General features: G+C 49.4%; 7 protein-coding genes across 7 annotated transcripts; 4 read left to right on the top strand and 3 right to left on the bottom strand.

Moving 5' to 3' along the window:
* Nucleotides 1-274: 274 nt before the first annotated feature.
* Nucleotides 275-1428, bottom strand: VTN00DRAFT_8880 (uncharacterized protein; the record flags this gene model as incomplete). Its single annotated transcript, XM_069435778.1, has 4 exons — nt 275-495; nt 573-803; nt 886-1299; nt 1395-1428. 4 exons carry the CDS (start codon nt 1426-1428, stop codon nt 275-277), a joined length of 900 nt encoding a protein of 299 aa, XP_069285690.1.
* Nucleotides 1429-2606: 1178 nt separating this feature from the next.
* Nucleotides 2607-3976, top strand: VTN00DRAFT_8879 (uncharacterized protein; the record flags this gene model as incomplete). Its single annotated transcript, XM_069435776.1, has 4 exons — nt 2607-2673; nt 2765-3120; nt 3205-3801; nt 3923-3976. The coding sequence occupies 4 exons, from the start codon at nt 2607-2609 to the stop codon at nt 3974-3976; spliced, it is 1074 nt and encodes a 357-aa protein (XP_069285689.1).
* Nucleotides 3977-5467: 1491 nt separating this feature from the next.
* On the top strand, nt 5468-7581 carry VTN00DRAFT_8878 (uncharacterized protein; the record flags this gene model as incomplete). Its single annotated transcript, XM_069435775.1, has 7 exons — nt 5468-5714; nt 5779-6091; nt 6156-6235; nt 6325-6476; nt 6533-6977; nt 7068-7422; nt 7518-7581. 7 exons carry the CDS (start codon nt 5468-5470, stop codon nt 7579-7581), a joined length of 1656 nt encoding a protein of 551 aa, XP_069285688.1.
* A 283-nt stretch (nt 7582-7864) lies between these two features.
* On the bottom strand, nt 7865-9789 carry VTN00DRAFT_8877 (uncharacterized protein; the record flags this gene model as incomplete). The annotated part of the gene is made up of 8 exons (XM_069435774.1): nt 7865-7921; nt 8048-8122; nt 8229-8330; nt 8436-8624; nt 8701-8861; nt 8929-8987; nt 9057-9423; nt 9483-9789. 8 exons carry the CDS (start codon nt 9787-9789, stop codon nt 7865-7867), a joined length of 1317 nt encoding a protein of 438 aa, XP_069285687.1.
* Nucleotides 9790-11581: 1792 nt separating this feature from the next.
* On the top strand, nt 11582-14822 carry VTN00DRAFT_8876 (uncharacterized protein; the record flags this gene model as incomplete). The annotated part of the gene is made up of 5 exons (XM_069435773.1): nt 11582-12336; nt 13007-13496; nt 13569-14232; nt 14311-14577; nt 14647-14822. 5 exons carry the CDS (start codon nt 11582-11584, stop codon nt 14820-14822), a joined length of 2352 nt encoding a protein of 783 aa, XP_069285686.1.
* Nucleotides 14823-16511: 1689 nt separating this feature from the next.
* On the top strand, nt 16512-16892 carry VTN00DRAFT_8875 (uncharacterized protein; the record flags this gene model as incomplete). The annotated part of the gene is made up of 1 exon (XM_069435772.1): nt 16512-16892. One exon carries the CDS (start codon nt 16512-16514, stop codon nt 16890-16892), a length of 381 nt encoding a protein of 126 aa, XP_069285685.1.
* Nucleotides 16893-18090: 1198 nt separating this feature from the next.
* VTN00DRAFT_8874 (uncharacterized protein) lies at nt 18091-19589 on the bottom strand (the record flags this gene model as incomplete). Its single annotated transcript, XM_069435771.1, has 5 exons — nt 18091-18119; nt 18179-18473; nt 18532-18852; nt 18921-19430; nt 19521-19589. The coding sequence occupies 5 exons, from the start codon at nt 19587-19589 to the stop codon at nt 18091-18093; spliced, it is 1224 nt and encodes a 407-aa protein (XP_069285684.1).
* Between the last annotated feature and the right edge of the window lie 797 nt (nt 19590-20386).

Here is a 20386-nt window from a genome sequence, read left to right as displayed (position 1 = left end):
GAACGTGTTACTTCTGGTATTGGGATAGAGATCGCAACTTTCTGGCTTTGGATTGGGTAACCATCTACCTCAGTTATCTCAAGGATGTCTGACTGGACGAGTTGGGTGGTGAAAAAGTCAATGGGCATATAATTTATGTTTTCATGGCGTTGATGGATATATATGTCATGTCACCTACCCTTTGTATGTATATACATGGACAGGATGGGCAACTGGACAGAATCATTTGCCTTCTGCTTCCCACAGCAGCGTCAACTTCCACAGGCTTGGACTATCACGCATACCCCAAGGTCCAAAACATCTCAATATTCCGCCCCGAATTCTCGTCTACGTACGGCGGCGGCTCCGCAAACGTTACGTTCTCACCGTGCAGTTCCGCCACTTTCCCTGTCAGCCCCGGGTCAGCGAGCAGCTGCGCGACCGCTCTCGTGGCCGTCGACATGGGCGTGATCACCATCGATTTGAACAGTGCCAGGTCGGAGGAGATGTTGGTTTCTAATTACAAAATTAGCTATACATATGTATAATCATCAAATAAAACAATATATATAGATGAAAGGTGCCCAACGTACCAATCACGGCCGGTGCCAGCGCATTGATCTGTATGTTTTCCTTCTTGAGTGACCGCGCCAGGGACCGGACTAGCCCGATGATGGCATGCTTCGCAGTCGAGTAGATAGGCGCGATCGGGAACGGGTACAGGCCCGCGTTAGACGCGGTGCAGAGGATGCTGCCTTTACTAGCAGTACTCGACGTGGTTGAGGGTTCGTTCTTCGAAATGTAGTAGATGGCGAGTTTCACCGCTATCAAGCATCAACATCAGCATCAGAATCATAATATGTAGACTCATTCCAAGGTGAGGAACAAATGAACAGCGATCCATACAGTATATCACACCAACCAAATTCACATCCAACGTCCTCAGATCCGGTTTCACCGGCTTTCCCTTCCCCTCCCCCTCCTCCCTCTCCTCTTCACTAACAAGCAACGTCCCCTTCTCCGTGATCCCCGCATTCGCAAACACGACATCGATCCTCCCTTGCTCGGCATAGACCTGCTCGAACGCTGCCGCCTGGCTCTCCCACGAGGAGACGTCGCAGTGCTTGAAGCTGAAGCTGACGCTGCTGCTGCCGGTGTCTATGTTGGCGGTGGTGGAGAATTCTTTGTTCAGCGCTGAGAGGACCTCAAGGCCGGCGGTGCGGTTGATGTCGAAGATGGAGATGTGTATGTGTGTGTTGTTGGGTTGGGATTGGGAGGCAAGGGAGCGGGTGATGCCGAGGCCGATGCCGGATGCACCGCCTGTATGTACATGTTCAATAGTGTTATATTTTTCTGTTTTTTCTCGTCTAAAGGTGCATGGTGTTTGGGACTGGTTGAATGGATAAACAACTAACCGGTGACGATGATGGTTCTCTTGCTGGTGCTCATGATTGTTGTTGGGATATCAACCAACTAGGAGGGAGGGGTTCGTTTGCAGAATTGCTACTGTATGTACTGTATGTACAAGTACTTATGTATATGTCCAAAAGGAAAAAAAACAATCAACTTCTATAAATCAAGATTGAAAATAGTAGCCGATATTGATATATTCGAAATTGAAGTATTTCTCAACGTCGCACTACTCTCGGTCAAAGATACAATCTGGCTAGGTAGGTAGGTATTATCACCCACCTATCTTCCCTCAGACCCCACCACAAATCACCTCACCACGGAGATACTCCACACGGGAGAACGTCTAGACCCGCCATAGTCCTCCACCTCCACAATTACAACCTTACTGTATTGTCTAAGGCCGTGCAGCTGGGGGGAAGGCCCCGACGGGGAACGGAGTCCAGATTCGAGAAGACGGGGTTAGTCCGAACGGTCAGCTCGCGTATCAGCTAACACACTGGACCTGTATCCAATACTTAAGTACTTATTCCAAACATACGAGCTGTAGAATGCACGAGATACGAGAATTCTGAACTTTATCTGTTTTCTCATGGATATCTCCTTGTCGTTGTACGACCTAGGGGAGGATGGTAAGACTGAAAGTCAAGACGGCAGGGGGAGGGTTCCATGAGATCGAAGGAAGAATAGTGTACTATATCAAGCCTCTTCGTAGGAAATCTGACTGTGGAGGCTCGGGGCTTCAGGGCAGAGTTCAAGGAGGGTGGGTTGAACAGACTTGACCTATTGTTTCACAGTAGACGCAAGGATCATTCTCAAGAAGTAAACATTCTCAATTCCTGAAACGAGACCAAGTCCATAGCTGATGAAGAGAAAAGAAGAGAAGAGCCTCCCTCCAAGATTCTAATCGTACACCATGTTGAAATAGCCCCTCCTCTCCTCTCCGCCTAACCTGGTCCGAGCGAACCCCTTCTACCGTCCCGCATTAACGCTTCAAGCTACCTAATCCCACGCAAAATACTCTGTTACAGTGCATTAAGATATAGTGCCAAGAATCTAAGTATGTCTGCTGATACTACTTGCCTATCCTATCCTATACTATACTATACTGCACCGTTGATAGTTGTACCTTGTTGAGATGGGGAAAGATGTTCAGAGATCCAGCTGACCAGAGACAGTTAGAAACACTTCAAACCTGACAAGGAGTGTTCGGAGTCATGGCGGAGATTGTTATTGATAATACAATTCTAGCGTCTGTCGAGGACAAGGCCGTTGTTATTACAGGCATGTTTTTTTTTTCTTTGGTCATATATATCCATTTCTTAACCTCGTTGTTTTTTGGCTATAGAGGAAGAACCATGTTTATAATATACAGGTGGTGCCCAAGGCATTGGTGCCGCAACCGTCACCCAGCTCTTCCACGCCGGTGCACACGTCTTCCATGGCGACCTGGACGTCGAGAAAGGCACCCTGCTTGATGAGACGCTCAAGTCGAGTCTTCGTCCTCTAGAACAGACAAATGGCTATTGCAGTGGTCATGCCAGCGGCCACGGACACGGCAGCGTGCAATTTCTCAAGGTAGACGTGCGCGATTACGAGTCGCAACTTGCGCTGTTTGATGCCGCACTCGAGAAGCACGGCCGCGTCGATATGGCGATTTACTGCGCTGGAGTCGGAGACAGATTTGGGTGGTTTGGGCCGGATGCATTGGATTTGAAGAGTGTGAGGGAGGTATGTCTATTCTTTACCAAACGTATATGGTACTAACATGGATAGAACCATAAATGCTGAATTTCATATGTACTATGTGTCTAGATCCCCACACCCGTAGCCAACGTGGTCGACATCAACCTGACCGGCACCCTGTACTTCGTCCGCCTTGCTCTCGCCTACCTCAAGCATACTAGTACTACCACTACTAAAAATCACCATCTTGACAATCCCATCCTATCCTCACCAGTACCCAACGGTAATTCACCGTCCTCCTCCTCGTTATCAAAATCCATAACCCTAGTCTCCTCCTCCGCCGGCTTCAAAGGTTTTCCCGGCCTCTTCGCCTACTCCGCCAGCAAGCACGGCGTGCTGGGTCTGATGCGCTCTCTCCGCCCACACAGCCGTTCCGTCTTCGGCGTCCGCATCAACACCATCTGTCCCACGCTCACGGACACGCGGATGCTGAACGGGTTGAAGGCGGAGTGCGAGCGGAACAACATCCACATGAATACGGCGGAGGAGGTGGCGAGGGTAATTGTGCAAGTTGCTACTGATCAGAAGGAGCATGGAAAAGCGGTGTATATGGCTGGTGGCAGGGCGCTTGATGTTGAAGAGGGCATTGAGAGGTTGGAGGGGGAGTGGCTTGGTGGGGAGGAGTGGGTGGAGGATTTGAGGAGGAGTCAGGGGGTGATTGGGATGGTGAGTGGACTCTTTCTATTCACTTATTTTACTTTTGGAGATCTTCTCCCTTTATCTGACTCTTGACAACTCATGTACATACATTGCTGTATGTGCCTTGTGTATGCTAACTCGTGTCCAGGCCTATGGATGGGGGAAGAAAGTCGACCAAGTACTCAGTAACGGAAATAAGTAGAACCGCGACAATTGCTTTGAATGTTTCTGAACTGTTTAATTGAGGATTAAGTGAAGAAGGAGGCGGAAATTCCAAGAAGGGGGCTCTCTGACGTTCTTACGGGGTTGTAGGTCAGCATGGTGTATACAGGGATCTGCGTCGGGAGGTACAGTACCTATCTAGCATGACTGTTTAAGCTTACATATATTCTCTAGAATATTTTCTCGTATTATCTGTGCTTTTATGGTACTCGGGGTTTCTACGTGATTGGTGAATGCGGCAGGTTCCGACTGAATTACCGCTTCTGGTTTGATATACGGACGGCGTCAGAGGTGATCTTCCTCGTGAGGTACAATATGGAATATCTATAAGCGTGGTGCGTCCATGAAGTGCAAAGAGAATCACCAATATAGTGTTCTAGACTTTTTAGATTTTGTCAGTACGGTTCGGTACCCGACAAAAATGCTCCTTACTCTAGGAATTGTATGTACTCGGTACTGATATGGATTGGCACTTGGTTGATCTACTGCGCCTGTTATGTCTGTAAGTCTCCGCCGGGGGAAGGAAAGATGCAGGGAATATAGTACGTAAGATCAGCTTCAGAATCTGACTAGTCGGAGCGACTTCCAAGGCTAGAATTTGATCCCCAGATGGGTCTCTGTCAGGATATTCGAGGAAGAGTACGCCGTAAAAAGGGTCTCTCGGGAAAGCAAGTCTCTTTACAACCGGCCTCCGTGGCTTTGTTCTAACAGGGGTTTTGCCGCAATCTACCCAACGCACCATCCAGAAACAGAAATTGGAGCAGACCCAGGTTCCAGAAGCTTACCTAGGTAGCACATGCCTTGAGTTTTGACACCTTCCATCTTGCCATTTTCCCGCTAATATTATTTGACGACTTCTCCACACGGACATACTCCGACCTCATTCTCATTTATCCCAGGAAAAACCCCGCGCTTTCCAGGTCACCTGTGCCGATCACCGGTGCGTCCGTGTTCCTCGCTAAGAGCGATGGCAACTCAGGGTGAGGAGAAGTACTGACAGATCTTCTCCAGATTCAGCATTGTCTCACCACCCGCTGATGCCATATTCGCGGATTCATGGCTAGGCCTACCACTCCCCACAATTCTCCATTCTGGGCCCAGATGGCAGAAACCGGGGAGACCCGCCATCTGTTAGCACATGGGGGAGTCCAGGCAGATGGGACCTGGGGCCCTTAGCCGGGGAGGAATGGAATAGGAAGTCATTCGTGTTACAGATAGGGCGAAGCTTTTGTCAGACCCTACCTGCATGTCACGCATGGCAGGCTGAATCTAAATTCCTCTAATCGAGGGGCTTAGAGATTTTGAATTAGATGTTGACGACTCTTGATTCGGACTATAAAGCTCGAGTACCAGTTGCATCACCGACGAAGTACCCCATACCGTCCTTCAGTTGCTTAGGTACTCTTTTCGGGGCCTTCTTTCACTTCTTTCCAGTCCTCTCGTTCCTGTCCTACATTCTAAGGTTTAAACCATGCCTTTGGGAATTCTCGAGGACACCAACCTGGAGCATGTCCCCGGCACCGCTCCCTTGAACAAGGTTGGCCGTGAGGATGTAAATATATCAGGCGTCAATGTCAGCATCTTGAAACATGATCCCACAGGCCGGGTCGTGCTCGTCCCGCAGCCATCCGACTCGCCAGATGACCCCTACAACTGGCCTCGGAGGAAGAAAGAACTTTTCACCGTCGCATACGCCTGGGGATGCGGTTGTGTTGGTGGTAGGTGTTGATTGCAAATGTTCTTGTAACAGAATATCCCTGAAACGGACAACCTCTGATACAGCAATCGGCCCTCTCTTGGGAGCTGCATTTGTCCCTCTCGCGAAAGAATTCGATGTGTCGCTTGATACCTTTGTTGCCGGCGTCCAGGGCGGTATGATTGCCAGTATCGCCGTTGGCAGTCTGCTTTTCAATTCTCTTGCCGTCAAATACGGAAAACGTCCCATATACCTGGCGACCACGGTCGGATTGATGGTCACCTCCTTCTGGTCTGCGGAGGCGCGCAGTTATCCTTCGCTCGTGGCTGCTCGTGTACTCCAGGGTCTCTGCATGGCTCCCATGGAGGCTCTGATTCCCGCTTCCATTGCTGATGTCTGGTGATTGCTTTATAAAGAGCGAGTTTCTCAACAACCATGCCAAAAAAGCTGATTATTGATCCAGGTTCGTTCATGAGCGTGGCTTCCGCACTGCTATTTTTAACCTGGGTGTACTGGGTGGAATCAATCTGGCTACTCCAATCGGTGGGTCTGTGTCTACTACCTCCTAGGATCAATTTCCAGGTCTATTGATAGCGCTGCATGAGAGTACTTACTGGTTGTCTAAACAACAGCCGGTGCAATAATCGAGTATGGCTCCCACAGAATCGCTCTACACTCAATGGGAGGCGCCTTTGCCCTGGCATTGATCATGGTCTTCTTCTGGATGCCTGAATCGGCGTATGCCAGGCATGGTACTCTAAATATTGATACAGGGAACCAGTCTGTAAGTCGTTTTGAGTTGTAGTTCTTGTAACTATTCGGTATTCTGACTATCCGTAGATCATCATCGAAGGAAAAGATAATACCGAGCATGTCGAATTCCCTGAAAAGCAGGGCAAGACTCCTTTATCAACGACTCCTTCATCGAATGTGAACCCCGATACAAAAGACAAACTCATGTCCTGGGCCAGGAAACTTCTTCCGTACAGTGGCTACGTCAACGACGTCTCGTTCTGGAACACTCTAATACGCCCATTCTACCTTTTGGCCTCTCCTGCTGTTCTGTGGGCGGTTCTTTTGTTCACCACGTGCATCTCGTGGTTGGTCGGGATCTCCATCACGCTGTCTCAGATCTTCTCTGCACCTCCATACAACTTCTCCGTCGGAGCTGTCGGGGCGACAAACATGTCCTCGTTTGTTGCATCGGTCATCGGTACCCTTGTGGCGGGTCCTCTGATTGATGGCCTCGTGACGAGAATGTCCAAAATGAACAAGGGTATTTTCGGTAAGACCATCCATTTAACTGCATAATAAAGAACATACAAGCGTATTAAAAGAAAAAAAAGCTAACAAGCAGATGGGATATCACACATAGAACCCGAATTCCGCCTCCCCATCATGACCACCTACCTCCTCTTCACCGCGACCGGTTTCTTCGCCTGGGGCCAATCCTCCCACGCGCAGAACCCCTGGCCCGTCCCCGTCATCATCGGCCTGGGCCTGATCAACCTGGGCGTCCAGCTCGGCACTACCGGCGTGGTGACGTACATCGTGGACTGCCACCGCGAGAAGGCCGGTGAGGCCTTCGCCACGATGAACTTCATCAAGAACCTCTTCGCGTGTGGGTTGACGTTTTACTTGAATGGGTGGATTGATAGCCAAGGCGTGCGGAAAGTGTTCTTCACGATAGGCGGGATCACGGTGGGAGTGACGCTGTTGACTGTGCCAATGTAAGTCCAGTCTCATTAAACACTGACTAAGCCTTTCGGTTCTGAGAGATGATAATTTAGAATTGTTTTGCTGATCGATCCTGTTTCTCCTTTAGGTATATGTACGGCAAACGGGCTAGAAGCTGGGTGTACCGGCACAATATCGCGAACAGATTGTAGTATGTGCTTTGGAAGTAAAGATAACGAGAGCTCGTTGTGGTTGACAATCTCTACGCTATTTACATACGTAGATGATTGATTTTCTTAAAGGCGCAAAGAGAAGCATAGAGCATCATATCTATTCCGTCTCATGGAACGCACAATCATCAATATATCAATTTTCTTGGGGTAAACCAATAGATAAAATTTACCATCATGTACTGTATAATGGCTGCTCCCATATGTAAAGTCTCCTCCCATACCATACCAAGAAGATAGGATAATCCTTCAAATAAAATAAAATTCAAGAATCCGAACTCGAGCTCGACGTGCAGTTCACATCCAGAAGTGACTCCTCGACCTGTATTTATATACCATATCATACGTTAGTTTCAATTCATATAATATTTTAGACAGAGATATGGGGAGCAGATGGATAATCGCGTGTTGCAGATGGACGTGGCCGTGGACGTGGACATAGACATACATTAGAGCAGATAAAGTCGTCGGTGCCGGAGGGGCTGACGACGTTGATGTTTGACGTGTGGATGTCTGAGCAGACCTGCGATCGATTGATATTTAATACTAATAGCACTGGATAACATGCCCAGTATGTGTGCAGGAGGGGGTCGGAGAGAGCTTAGTAGCTAGGAAGAGGATGCACGTACGTTAGGACTCGAGCAGACGAGCGTCCCGACGTAGGGGTCGTGAGAACTCGACGTCATGCCCGCAAAGTTGCGGAAGTGAATGTCTGTGATGGTGAGGTTGCTCTGTAATGCTTTCTTAGCGGTGTGCCTCGTACAGTAGATATGGTTTATACTCAGCACATATATTGGGCACTGGGGAGGGGAAGGGAAGAGTAACAATCTACGCACTGGATACATATTACACAGAGTGGCATTATCTTGCCCATAGCACTGCGTGAGCTCGATGGCCCAGTCGACGTTGTCGATGCGCATCGTGTCGTACGTGATGTTCCTCACGCTGCCAGAGCCGCCGCCCCCTTGAAGGTCCTCCGACATGGCAGACGCCACGCCGGACCAGACTTTGATGCGGGCGCCGTCCTTTTTATACAGTCAGAATATAAATATACAGCCAAACACGTAGAAGATATACAGAGATGTCTGGGTTGATACTCACAGACGCATTGAACATGGAGACATTATACACAAAGACGTTCTCGACGATGTCGGTCTCGCCTTTGTACTGTCCGAGAGAGCCGACGGAGATGCCGTGCGAACCGTTGCAGTGCAGGTTTTGGACGAGGATGTTGCTGCTGTTGGGTTTGAACGCGACGCAGTCTGGAATAGTATTAATAGGATTGCCAGTTAAGCATAATGTTAACAGGACGAAACTAAGTAGACATACCATCGCCGTTGTTGATCACGGAGTCCTGGATGACGATGTTATCGGAGCGGTAGGTGTCCCTAAATCAAGAAATCAATCATTATAAAATTCCCTTCGTAGACAAACAGGCATATATCTGAAGAACTCACCATCCATCCGTATTCTTCGCCTCATTACTGCTCGAGCTATATCCCGAAATGTCGATCCCATCAAACAGCACATCCGACGAGTTCGCAACCAAATGATACCACTGGGGCGAATATCTCAGTTTCAGCGGCCCGATCGTGCCCCCATGGAGCCCGATGATGCCCATCAAGATGGGTCGCAGGATAAGCTTGTCCTTGGCGTACAGATCGTACCAGACCTGGCCATTTCCATCCAGGGTCCCGCCGCCATAGACGTTGACGTCCTCGCCGCCAAGCTGGAAGAAGGTTGTTGCGTTCTGGAATACCTGCTTGAACGAGTTGGCTTGCCAATAGTCCGTGTCGTTGGTGAATTGGATTGTTCCGAGGATCTCTGGTTAAATACTATCAGCTCCTGCTCATGTATGTAAATGCGATAAGATACGTGCTTACCAAGATCAATGTGCTTCAGGAAAGTCAGATCGAGCGCTGTCCCAATCGTGTAATGTTTGTCCGGGTCGAAGATGACCTTGCCTCCGTGATTGCATCTGTGCAGGGCGCGCAGGATAGCCGCCGAGTCATCCGACCCGTCGCCGCGGCTGGGGACGTGGCAGACCTTCGTCCTGAGAAATGACGGCGGAAGAGGCCTGAAGGGCAGATGAGGCCAGCATAAATCATTTCTAGATATGGAAATTCCTTCGCTCGATGCACTCAGCGAGAGGAGGCCGAGTGCCTGGATTAGGATACGTGAGAACTTCATGGCGGGGAGTGCACCGCACTGCGTAATTGACTTCTAACTGGATTTCTGTATTTGGGTCAAGAAACAACTACTCCCTCTTCTATCTTAATTTCCGTAATCCTTCGATTATATATCAGGAATTCGACCTCATCGACCCCGTGCCGACATATCCAGCGCCAGGAACAATCTACCAGGTACAAAACAAACGATACAACGTGCTGGGCAACAACCTACTCCGAGTCGTTGAGCTGGGGTAAATTTTTCGTGGAGAAACTCCCTGTCTGGAGCATCCAATCGCCGTGACACCCCCAGCCGGGGGAGATGATGAAGCGGAGAAGTTCCTGTGGGGTTGATGGGGCTGGGGCTGGGCGATGTATCTTCCTTGCAGAAGGTCGGCAGTGCTAACATTGATGAGTGGGTTTAACAGACACAAGTTAGTTGGGGGATGGGTGTCTCTGTTAAGATTCGTCGTTTCTGATAGGAGGGATAATAATTTTGCTGACAAATGGCCGATTGGAAGGAAAATCATTATCGCAGGAAAAGCCAATTACATCCTACATATTGGAAGAATATTCAAGCGATGTGTGCTCTGGATTAGAAGAAAAAATAAATTCCAGAAACACATAAATACTTACACAAACAGCTCCGGTTGATTAACACCAAGATATAGGCATCACAACAGTGAATAAAAATAGATTGACATGTCAATAATGTACTCATTCACCGGCAACAGCAATACGTGGTTTCCCCCTCAACTGTCCCCTCAGCCAGGTCTAGAAGAAGTGTACATGTACAGTACATGCCATGGGCAGAAATAATTTATTCTCGGTGCGCTACATATCTATCAATGTCATTTACCCACTGATCTACTAGTTTGCATAGTATTTTCCTGCAGATTATATACATCACAAAGCCTAACTTTTTCTCCACACCTAGCCATATAATTTATTCCGCATGACAGAAAACCCACAAAAAAAAATTCTGCTATGAATCTTATACCCCTCTATAGCCATACAGCAGAGATGACAACCTTACTCTAAGCTGCAACCTGTACCATGCTGTACATTTCGAGTGCTTACTTTTATGCAGTACATACATGCAGTAGCTACCTAGTAAGCGTACTGTCCCTATTAGAATAAGGCTGGCCTACGTTTGATAGAGCTTCTGGACTTTATTTCATCTTTAAAATGTGCTGCTCCCCTACCTAGTACCTAGCTTATCTGAGAAAGTGGATACACAGTGAGCACCCTTCATCATCATTGGCTGTAATCATTGCCGTGCAAATAATGGCCCTTTGTCATCAGCTAGAATGAGAAATGACCGTTGCGTTAAATCGTTATAATGTTAGGAAATTCCTGAGTTGGCACTGAATGATCCTTACCTATAGGGAAGTGTGAGTGCGCGTCTTTTCTCTTTTCTTTTCCCCTTTGTCTAAACTTCCCGTATGAGTGACACCTGATGCACACTGCAATAGGTTATGGCAGATATCTACCTAACCTACCTAACTTGATGATCCAACTTCCTTATGTGGCAGGCGGAAGGTGGGAGATATCAGGTATCTCTTATCTATAACTGTTAACTACGTTAGTGGGGATGGGATTATGTACGCAGCACGTTCTTATCGGCAACCTGCATCGGGCGTCGATCACCTGGGGCTTCCGGCATGCAGATGTACTCCGTGTATGAGGGGTGATAAGATAGGCGCTGTACATATACATCCCTAAAACTGCACGACACTCAACGTAGCAGTGCTTTCGTATCTACAGGCATTCATTCGTGTCCTACTATTACTTTCACTGCTATTGCTGCCACCATGGCTATCACCGTCCCCGAGGAAGCAGACCAGCCACAGCAAATCGGAAGAGACCCCGCCAACCACTGGCGCTACGACCAAAGTACCGGCCTCATCGATCTCACCCGCGATGCCTCGCTCTCTTCCTTTGTCACGTTGAAGACAACGACGAATCCCGTCCGTCTTGCACCCAATCGCACCGCTCTCATCATCATCGACATGCAGAACTTTTTCCTCTCGCCGGCATTGGGCCGTCCGGAGCGCAGCGCCGGTCTGGACGCCGCCCAGAAGCTCCTGGAGACGGGCATCCCGGCCGCACGGGAGAAGGGGATTCGCGTCGTCTGGGTGAACTGGGGCCTGACGAAGGAAGAGGCGGAGACCATGCCGCCGGGCGTGGTGCGGGCCTTTGGAGTCTACGAGACCATCGCCACCAACAATGGGGACGCTGATGGCGGACAGAAGACGACGGCAACAACAAAGAAGAAGAAAAACCGAAGGATCTACAAAGGCATTGGTGCGGATCTTGGTCCGATCGACCTAGGCGACGGTACTGTTGTCGAGGGCGGTCGCGTCCTGATGCGCGATGCATGGAACACGGCGCTCTATGCGCCTCTTGATGCTGTCTACCGTGAAGGTCTCCAGCGATCCTCGACGCCAGATGTCTGGATCCACAAGAACCGCATGTCGGGACTCTGGGGTCCCGGGACGGAGCTGGAGAGCTTCCTGCGCAAAGAGCGCATCACGACGTTGCTCTTTGCGGGCGTCAACACGGACCAGTGCGTTGGGGGGACACTGATGGACGCCTTTAGTAAGGGATTCGATTGTATTTTTCTTCGGGATGCGAGTGCGACAAGCTCGCCGCCTTTCGCGCAGGAAGCTTGGGAGTGGAATTGCGAGAATTGTTGGGGCTTTGTGAGTTCGTGCGGAGCGCTAAGCGATGGCTGAGGACTTTTTTCGTAACGGTAGATCATATCTGAGCTGCTCTCTGTGTATTGCAGAGTATGCCTGGAGATCCTGCTTTTATATGGTTAGTAAAGGCGATAGTTAAAGTACTTTTTTAGATTTGGGGTTGGACGGAACCTTAAAGAACAATGGAAGCTCCGGTTTCGGTAAGAATCCCAAGACGATGACTTAACCTTGGACCCTTTTTGCGATAAGCTCATAACGAAATATACAGCGCAAACAGCGGTATCCCGGATGCAGAATCAGCGATCGATAGGGCTGTTCTGACAGACAAGGATGCCCATGGAGAAGCACAAGCGACGCGGACGGAGCACCCGAGGCCCGTCGGCGTTTCGCGGCCATCCGCCGTGCATGTGCACATCTCAACATCATGCACAAGTCGTATTCACTATTGCACTTCGATGCCCGAATGGCTCTTAATAGGGATCTTATGATGAACCACTTCGTCAGCTTAGAATATCCCCGCTTATGAATACCTGATAGTTTTGACAGCAAGACCCCGCAGCCTGACCACTCGAACATCATGTTGACCTTAACTGCGTCTCTCTTCTTTGTCCTCGCTGGCATCTTCCTTGCCGGATTTCGTTTTCTTGTCAACCGGTATAGACACGGCAGGCAGGCGAAGGCATGGTCCTGCCGGCCTGCTCGTCGTTTCCCGAGCGGATTCTTTGGTATCAAGGCCTTTCTGGAATTTGATAGAGCCCATCGGAAAAAGCGCTTTGTCAAGCACATCCGGGAACTGCATAGAAAGTATGGGAACACCATCGAGCTGGAGGTCCTCGGCAATCCGATAGTCTTCACTGTTGAGCCGGAGAACATAAAGGCGATCCTGGCAACCCAGTTTACCGATTTTGGCTTGGGAATCCGCAACAAAAGGTTTGGGCCGCTGCTGGGTGATGGCATCTTCACTCTCGACGGCCCGGGCTGGTGGCACTCGAGGATGCTTCTCCGGCCGCAGTTCACTCGAGACCAGGTATGTGCATCCTCAACCTGTGCTCGTCGTGCCAGTCCTGTCTACTGTACATGAACTCTAATATGATATCAGATCTCCGACTTCGATCAACTGGATGTCCACGTCCAGCGCCTGATAGATGTGTTCCCAAAGGATTGCAGCGCTTTCGACATCCAGGAACTCTTCTTTCGGCTGACCTTGGACTCCTCCACAGAGTTTCTGTTTGGGGAGTCCGTCGACTCCCTTCTGTCAGCAAAGAAGAAAGGCATCAGCGAGACAGAGAAACAGAGTTTTACAGACGCGTGGAATTATGGCATGCATGTCCTTGCCAAGCGTGCCAGAGCGCAGTCTTTCTACTGGCTACTAAACCCGAAGAGTTTCAGAGACGGAAACAAGGTCATCCACCGTTTTGTAGACTATTACGTTGACAAGGCTCTCCAGTATACGGACAACAGCAATGGTGATGCAAAAGTCCCTCCTAATGAACAGGGGCAATATATTTTCCTACAGGCGCTCGCAGCGCAGACCAGGGACCGGAAGGTGCTACGGGACCAGTTGCTCAACATCCTTCTCGCGGGGCGGGATACCACCTCGAGTCTGCTGAGCTCAGTCGTCTACTTTTTATCACACAATCCAGCGGTCTGGGACACCCTGAGGAAGGAGGTGCTCGATCGATTTGGTGCAGAGGGTGAGAAGGAAGAGATCAATTTCAGATCCCTCAAAGACCTCCAATACCTGCGCTACGTTCTCAATGAAAGTAAGCAAACTCCATTCTCCCGATTCTGTGCGTAACGGAGCATCCTCAGTGCTTAATGTTAACTGCGTCCGTATCTAGCCCTGCGACTCCTTCCGCCAGTGCCATCGAACGCCCGTTTCGCCGTAAAAGATACCACAATCCCCGTCGGCGGTGGGCCAGATGGCCGCTCTCCGGTTTATATCCGCAAGGGCCAGAGCGTCGGGTACACAGTTTGGACGCTACACCGACGCCAGGACATCTGGGGCGCCGATGCAGATAAGTTCCGTCCGGAAAGGTGGCGCGAGTTCACCCCGAAAGGATGGGAGTACATCCCCTTCAACGGAGGACCACGGATCTGCCTTGGACGTAAGTGCCGTCCTCTTCTACATACAAGACTACATCCGAAAAAAGAAAGGCTACTAACAAAGCCAACAGAGCAATACGCACTCACGGAAGCAAGCTACGTCATCGTCAAACTGTTACAGCGGTTCGACACCCTCGAGAACGCAGACCCAGGTCCGGATCTGGGCTCGCAGCCTGTGCTGGACCACTCGCTGACGATGGCGCATTGGAACGGCGTCCACGTGCGACTCTACTCGCGTGATCAATAAATACCTATCTAGGTGGGAAAAAAAATCTCGACAACGTGACTACCTGAAGCGTGACTGGTCTATTGAAACAATGTGGCTGCTTATGGCACGAGAAAAAAATGGTTTACTGTGTATAGGTTTTATTTCTATTTCCTGCTAATAGTTCGGGACGACGTTTATATTTTCAAGCTTCTTATTCACCAGCAGCGTTATGTTAAACAGTCGAGGGTGGCTACTTCTTACTGACTGACGAGTCACGCGCATAGCTGCCTGCAGAATAGGGCTGAGTCTGAGATAAGATCTGACAGGGTGCTTCACACCAAGTCAGCGTATCATATGTCTATTCATCCGATACTGCGACACATAATATTTATTTGTCATATGATTTATTGTATGTATGTATGTACCTCAGAGCCATATTATTTTAGCGTGAGGTTGATATTTTTTATCTCTGTCTGCCATCGTATTTCTATTAATAATCTTTATTTTCGAGCTTGGTTAGTATCTGAAGAGTTTGAAGAGATCGTAAACATGTCTGTCTGTGGGATGGATACTCGTTTATCAGCCCATGTAAGCCTGAAAGATCATCTTGTTGAAGAGATCGGAAGAATAACACCAATCACTCTATCTGTAGACTGTATATTACAGCTGATTTAACCCCCGACGGCTTGGACTTGAAATATACCAAGGCAGCACTCGCGGCTCGTTAAGGCAGCAAGATGGTTCTGGGTTACGATTAGAATGGCGTAGATTGAATTCTTCCCAGTTTGTACAGTAACATGACGCTGAGCGTATGCTGTAGTCAGTCCAACAGTTAAACAGATCAATTGCGGTCTTTCGCTCTTTCTCTTTCTCTGTCATGCAAGTAGTCATCTCCGCATAAGCCCTGAAACTGGATATCAGATGTTATGGATAATTGACTCAATACTTCTTGCGCGGAAACCAGATAGAGATAAAAGTACCCTGGTCCGAATCGAGTCACATGGTGACTGACTGATCCATCCATCCATCTATCCCCCCGCGCCTCTCTTGCAGGATTTAGTAAAATCCCCCGGTACGGGGGGGTTTTCGTGACCCCACCTGGTTGGGGGGGACGGGGGTGTGAGCTCTTTGTTGTTTTTTGTCTCTCTATTTTTTTTCTTTGACAAGCATATATGTCTATTTATTCTATTTGTTTTTTTGGGGAGGATGATGATGATGTGTTGTTGTGGTGGTGGTGGTCACGTTACCAGCTCCCCCTGAAGCGGAATTCGCCGTGGTGTTGATGTTGCTGTTCAAATCAAAACATCTTGTTGATTGCTACATCTTTTTTCAATCACCAACTCTCTCTCTCTCTCCACTATTTCCCTGGAACTTACATGTGAGAAGATATTACTACAGCTTATAGTAACATTTGTTATTCATATTCCTTCAAGTTGTTGCTGCCTGTTGCTGCCCGATACTTTTGTTTAGGGTTATCTGCAGTCTGCATGTCACGCGTTTTGCCCTGGACCTTTTGGAAATGTTGCAGCTGTCTTTCAATTTTTTCTCAGGCCCTCCTTCCCTCTTCTATTACTTTCTCTACCTACACAGCCGCCTTACTTCCTTATTTTCTGTCTTTCCAACAATCCTCATCTCGTCAGCCTCTCTAACACCAGATCGTCCATCGCATTCTAATCCTTCTAAACCCTCCCGCCAGATCCTTTTCCTACTTTAGTAATACAAGAGAAGATGAAATACGAAGAGATCAAAGCCTTCATGCAGGAGATAGGAGACAGCGAAGGACGGAAGCTGGTCGGTGAACGGGACGGGCGCAAGGAAAAGCGCTACAAGAAGAGGGTCGAAGGGTACGAGAACAGATCTGGCGTCATGACCTTCACCGAGGAGCCTGTTCCGCCCCCCGACTACCGCCCGGAGCTGGACCCTTACGCTGACAGGGATCAACGACGCGCACTCATTGTCGAATCCTTTATGCGGGGGCGGCAGACGCATGCCTTGCCTGAATTGGAACGGTCGATTCCAACGTATCTTATCTGGGACAGAGCACTGGGTCTTGAAGTCCTCGGAAGAGCTGGAGCGGGAGGCAAAAAGGCGAGAGGATGCCGAATTTGAGTATCATTTGTGTCTAGAAGAGCTACTAACTTTGTTTTATGAAATTGGGTTATGAAAAGCATACAAACTACCGTCATGAACAGATAACAATAAAGCTTACATGCATAGTTTTTACTTGCTTTCAAAGGCATGAAGTAAGTCCAAAGTTGAATAGAAACAGGGAACTGGAGGTGAACCTGCTTCTTATATATGGACGCACGTACATACATACAATTTTGTAGTATTTTCAATTGCCTACTGCGAAATTACATAACATACCGTCGATGTCACGGTAGGTTAGTAGTACCGGTGGCAACTTACCTAAATAGGTAATCTGTATAAGCGGCCCGGTTTCCAAGGTTTAACCTAGTAGGTACTTACCTAACCAGGTAATGTACATACATAGGCGCTCTAAATTTAGATATAATTACCTAGCTACATAATATAGATATAGGTAACAGGTCATTTTCAATGTATATATATTATATATTAAGTATGCTTTAACCAATTCCAGGATGGATGGATAGACGAACCGAATCGATTACAGAAGAATTTGACCCGTACAGAACACGCGAAGGATAGATAAGGAGAGAGAGCTCTCAGTAATAGTGTTGGATCGAAAAAAATAATAAAACAGATTATAGTTGCTGTCGCTTTATTCCAGGCCTAACATGGATATCATTTCTCGCTTGTTCTGAACTGCACTGGACTGAGGACTAGGTGTCCATGGAATAAAATAGAATAAATGACTCAACCTCGAGCAGATGGTACATCATGGAAGCGGAAGTGTAGAAAAAAGACGTATCTTAAAATATGATAGAGAGGAGTCGAAGAAAAAGATATTGCCTGCAAAATGGAAAAACGCTCTCAAGAAGCAATATAAGAACCCAACAAGGCTCGAAGGCTCGAATGGACACGCAAGGATCTCAATGGTAGTATGAGATGGACATGAGAAAAGAAAAGGATAAATCATAGTACTAAACCCGGAAAGATCACAGGGACAGAACTGAAAAAGCCGGTGGAGCAGGATGAGGAGGGATAACGCGAGTTTATCGGGAAACCAGGAGACACAGAATAAAAGTAGTAATGAGACCGAATTTCACCGCAGGACACCGCTACAAAGGACTGATTCAGTACGATAACACCTTTTTCCCATCACAGAACATACATCACTTCGCTTAATCAATAACGCTCAAAACAGGGACATGTGCATGTGGCTTTAGTTGATGCGGAATGCGTCGAAAATTACTGCAATCAAGTCAGTTTCTGCTGTTTCACGGTATTGATCCGAATAAATTTCAACTCACCTTCCTGACCTCTACGGCAGCAGCTGCCAACCCACATAAGGGTATTGACGAACGCGTACCGCTCATCACCCGTCTCTAGGGAGAGGTTGATGCGATACTTGTAGGTGCTGGGGTTGATGGTATCGGCGATGTTTGGATCATTAAGCTTCTCCAGAACATCCTTGGCGCCCGTCAACCAGCCATTGCTTTTGACGACGATGTAAGCTGGGGGCTCATCCGCAGTCTGAAGCATATAGTTCGCCTTGATGCTCGTGGCCAGTTCCTTGACCACGATCTGAGAGTCTTGGCCTCCGGGCTGCGAAAGACGGTTAGCAGTGATCAATTGAAAGCCAGGAAGAGATATCGAAACATACCAAGACGATACCCTTACCCCATCGGCCAGCCCACTGACCACCGACAAAGCTGATCCAATCCCTCTGACCCCAGAGGCTCTGACCAGCAGTGACCTTGGGGTTGAGCTTGATGCTCATGCGGAAGTCAAGCTCCAAGGTAGGAACTGGAATCTGCAGGGAGCGGGCGATGTCACCCTCGGGGAATGTGTGGAGCAGGTTGTTGGCCGGGATCGAGTCTTTCATGACATTGAGGTAAGTGGGACACTCGAGCAGGTGCTGGCGTTGCCTGCTGGTGTTCTTCGCGCGGACCTGCTGGCAGTAGATGCATTGCACCGACAGACACTATTTCCGGGCGTAAGTCATGAGCTCTATCGTTCCGGAGACGCGTCGTAACGGGACTTCCAACTCACCTTATCCTCCTCCTTGGCACGGAACTCGACGAACGCAGCATGCACATCGTCGAGTGGCGGAGCCGGAAGATTCGAAGTGCTTGCCCTGGACTTGGTGGACTTGGGGGTGGCATGAGGCCGCTGCTGGGCCGTCGGAGCGGCGGAGGAACCTGCTGGCGCTGGCGGAGCTCCCGGAGTAGGCAATGGAGGGCGGTTGGTCATGTTCTGGAGGGGAGTCTGGATGGCGTTGGGATGGGGATTGACCCCGTTGGACATCATGGGTCCATTTGCAGCCGGGAGCGTTCCTGCGGCCGTCCCAGGGCCAGCTCCGGGCCCGGTGGCCGCAGGGCCATTTGGTGTTGCAGAATACCCGTTGGCAGGGCCGATGCCATTGGGACCAGGAGCAGCTTGCTGCGGTTGTGGAGCGTTGGGGTGGCCGCGGAGACCGGGGCATTCGAGCAGGTGTTGCTTCTGGCGCGAGGTGTTCTTTGCCCGGATCTGCTGGCAGTAGATACACTGGACGGAGAGACACTATAGGGGAGAGGTTTGTATGTCAGTATCGCTGGTGTTGGGGTGGTGGTTGAAATATTACCCAGATACGGGAAATACAGATTCACGCACCTTATCGTCTTCCTTGGCGCGGAACTCGACAAACGCCGCGTGGACTTCCTGGTCGACCGTGCGACCCATGGCAATATTTGAAGGAGCAAAAAGGACGGGATCGAAGAAAGCAGGAGGAGCAGGACGAGGACGCGATAACCGCTGGTCGAGACACGATGACGGCCGGCTGGCGAGGTTCGAGAGCGATGGGGAGGACGAGGGAGGGAGAGGTGAGCGAGAGGGAAAAGGAAACGGGAGGCTCAGACGAGACGAGACGAGACGAGGACAGGACAAGACGGGTGGCGCGGCTGGGTAACTTACGCGAGCCGTCAGAAACGGACGCCGCGTCGGCGTAATTTTCATCCCGCGGCCCTCATCGCTGTGTCATGACGGACTTTCAGATACTCTGACTCCTATCACCTATCCATTTAATTATTATTATTATTGTAGGTATTATGCGTTGTAGTCACACACTCTCTTCTTTCCCCGTACTCTGCTACCAGGTAGAACTTCCGACCAGATCTCGACAGAACAAGCCACACCGGACTCGGGCGGAGAGCCGACCGCCCTGCGATACCGCAGGCTCTTGGCGTGGGACGCCTCAGTGCGACCAGCATCAGCAGGAGTTGCGTGTTGTCCCGCGGCGGGATGACCTGGCGCCCCGAGCCCTCGTGTCATTGGAAGCAGACTTGCCCTGTGGCTCGCCTGAGATGTCTCTCGACGCGTGTCTGGCTTCCGACTCGTTGCGGTTCTCGAGTTTATGACTTCTGGCAGGTTTCGCTGGGTTGTTCCTTTTTGAGACAAGACATGGCGCTTTGAACACGTCAAAGGAAGTGGAAATGACCGGAGTATTTGGTTATAAATGGCGGTGCTTTGCTCTTGCCGGC

The sequence above is a fragment of the Thermoascus crustaceus genome, assembly GCF_041956765.1.
Source record: "Thermoascus crustaceus strain CBS 181.67 unplaced genomic scaffold VTN00scaffold_6, whole genome shotgun sequence".
NCBI lineage: Eukaryota > Fungi > Ascomycota > Eurotiomycetes > Eurotiales > Thermoascaceae > Thermoascus > Thermoascus crustaceus.
This window is presented reverse-complemented; position numbering and strand designations above follow the sequence as displayed.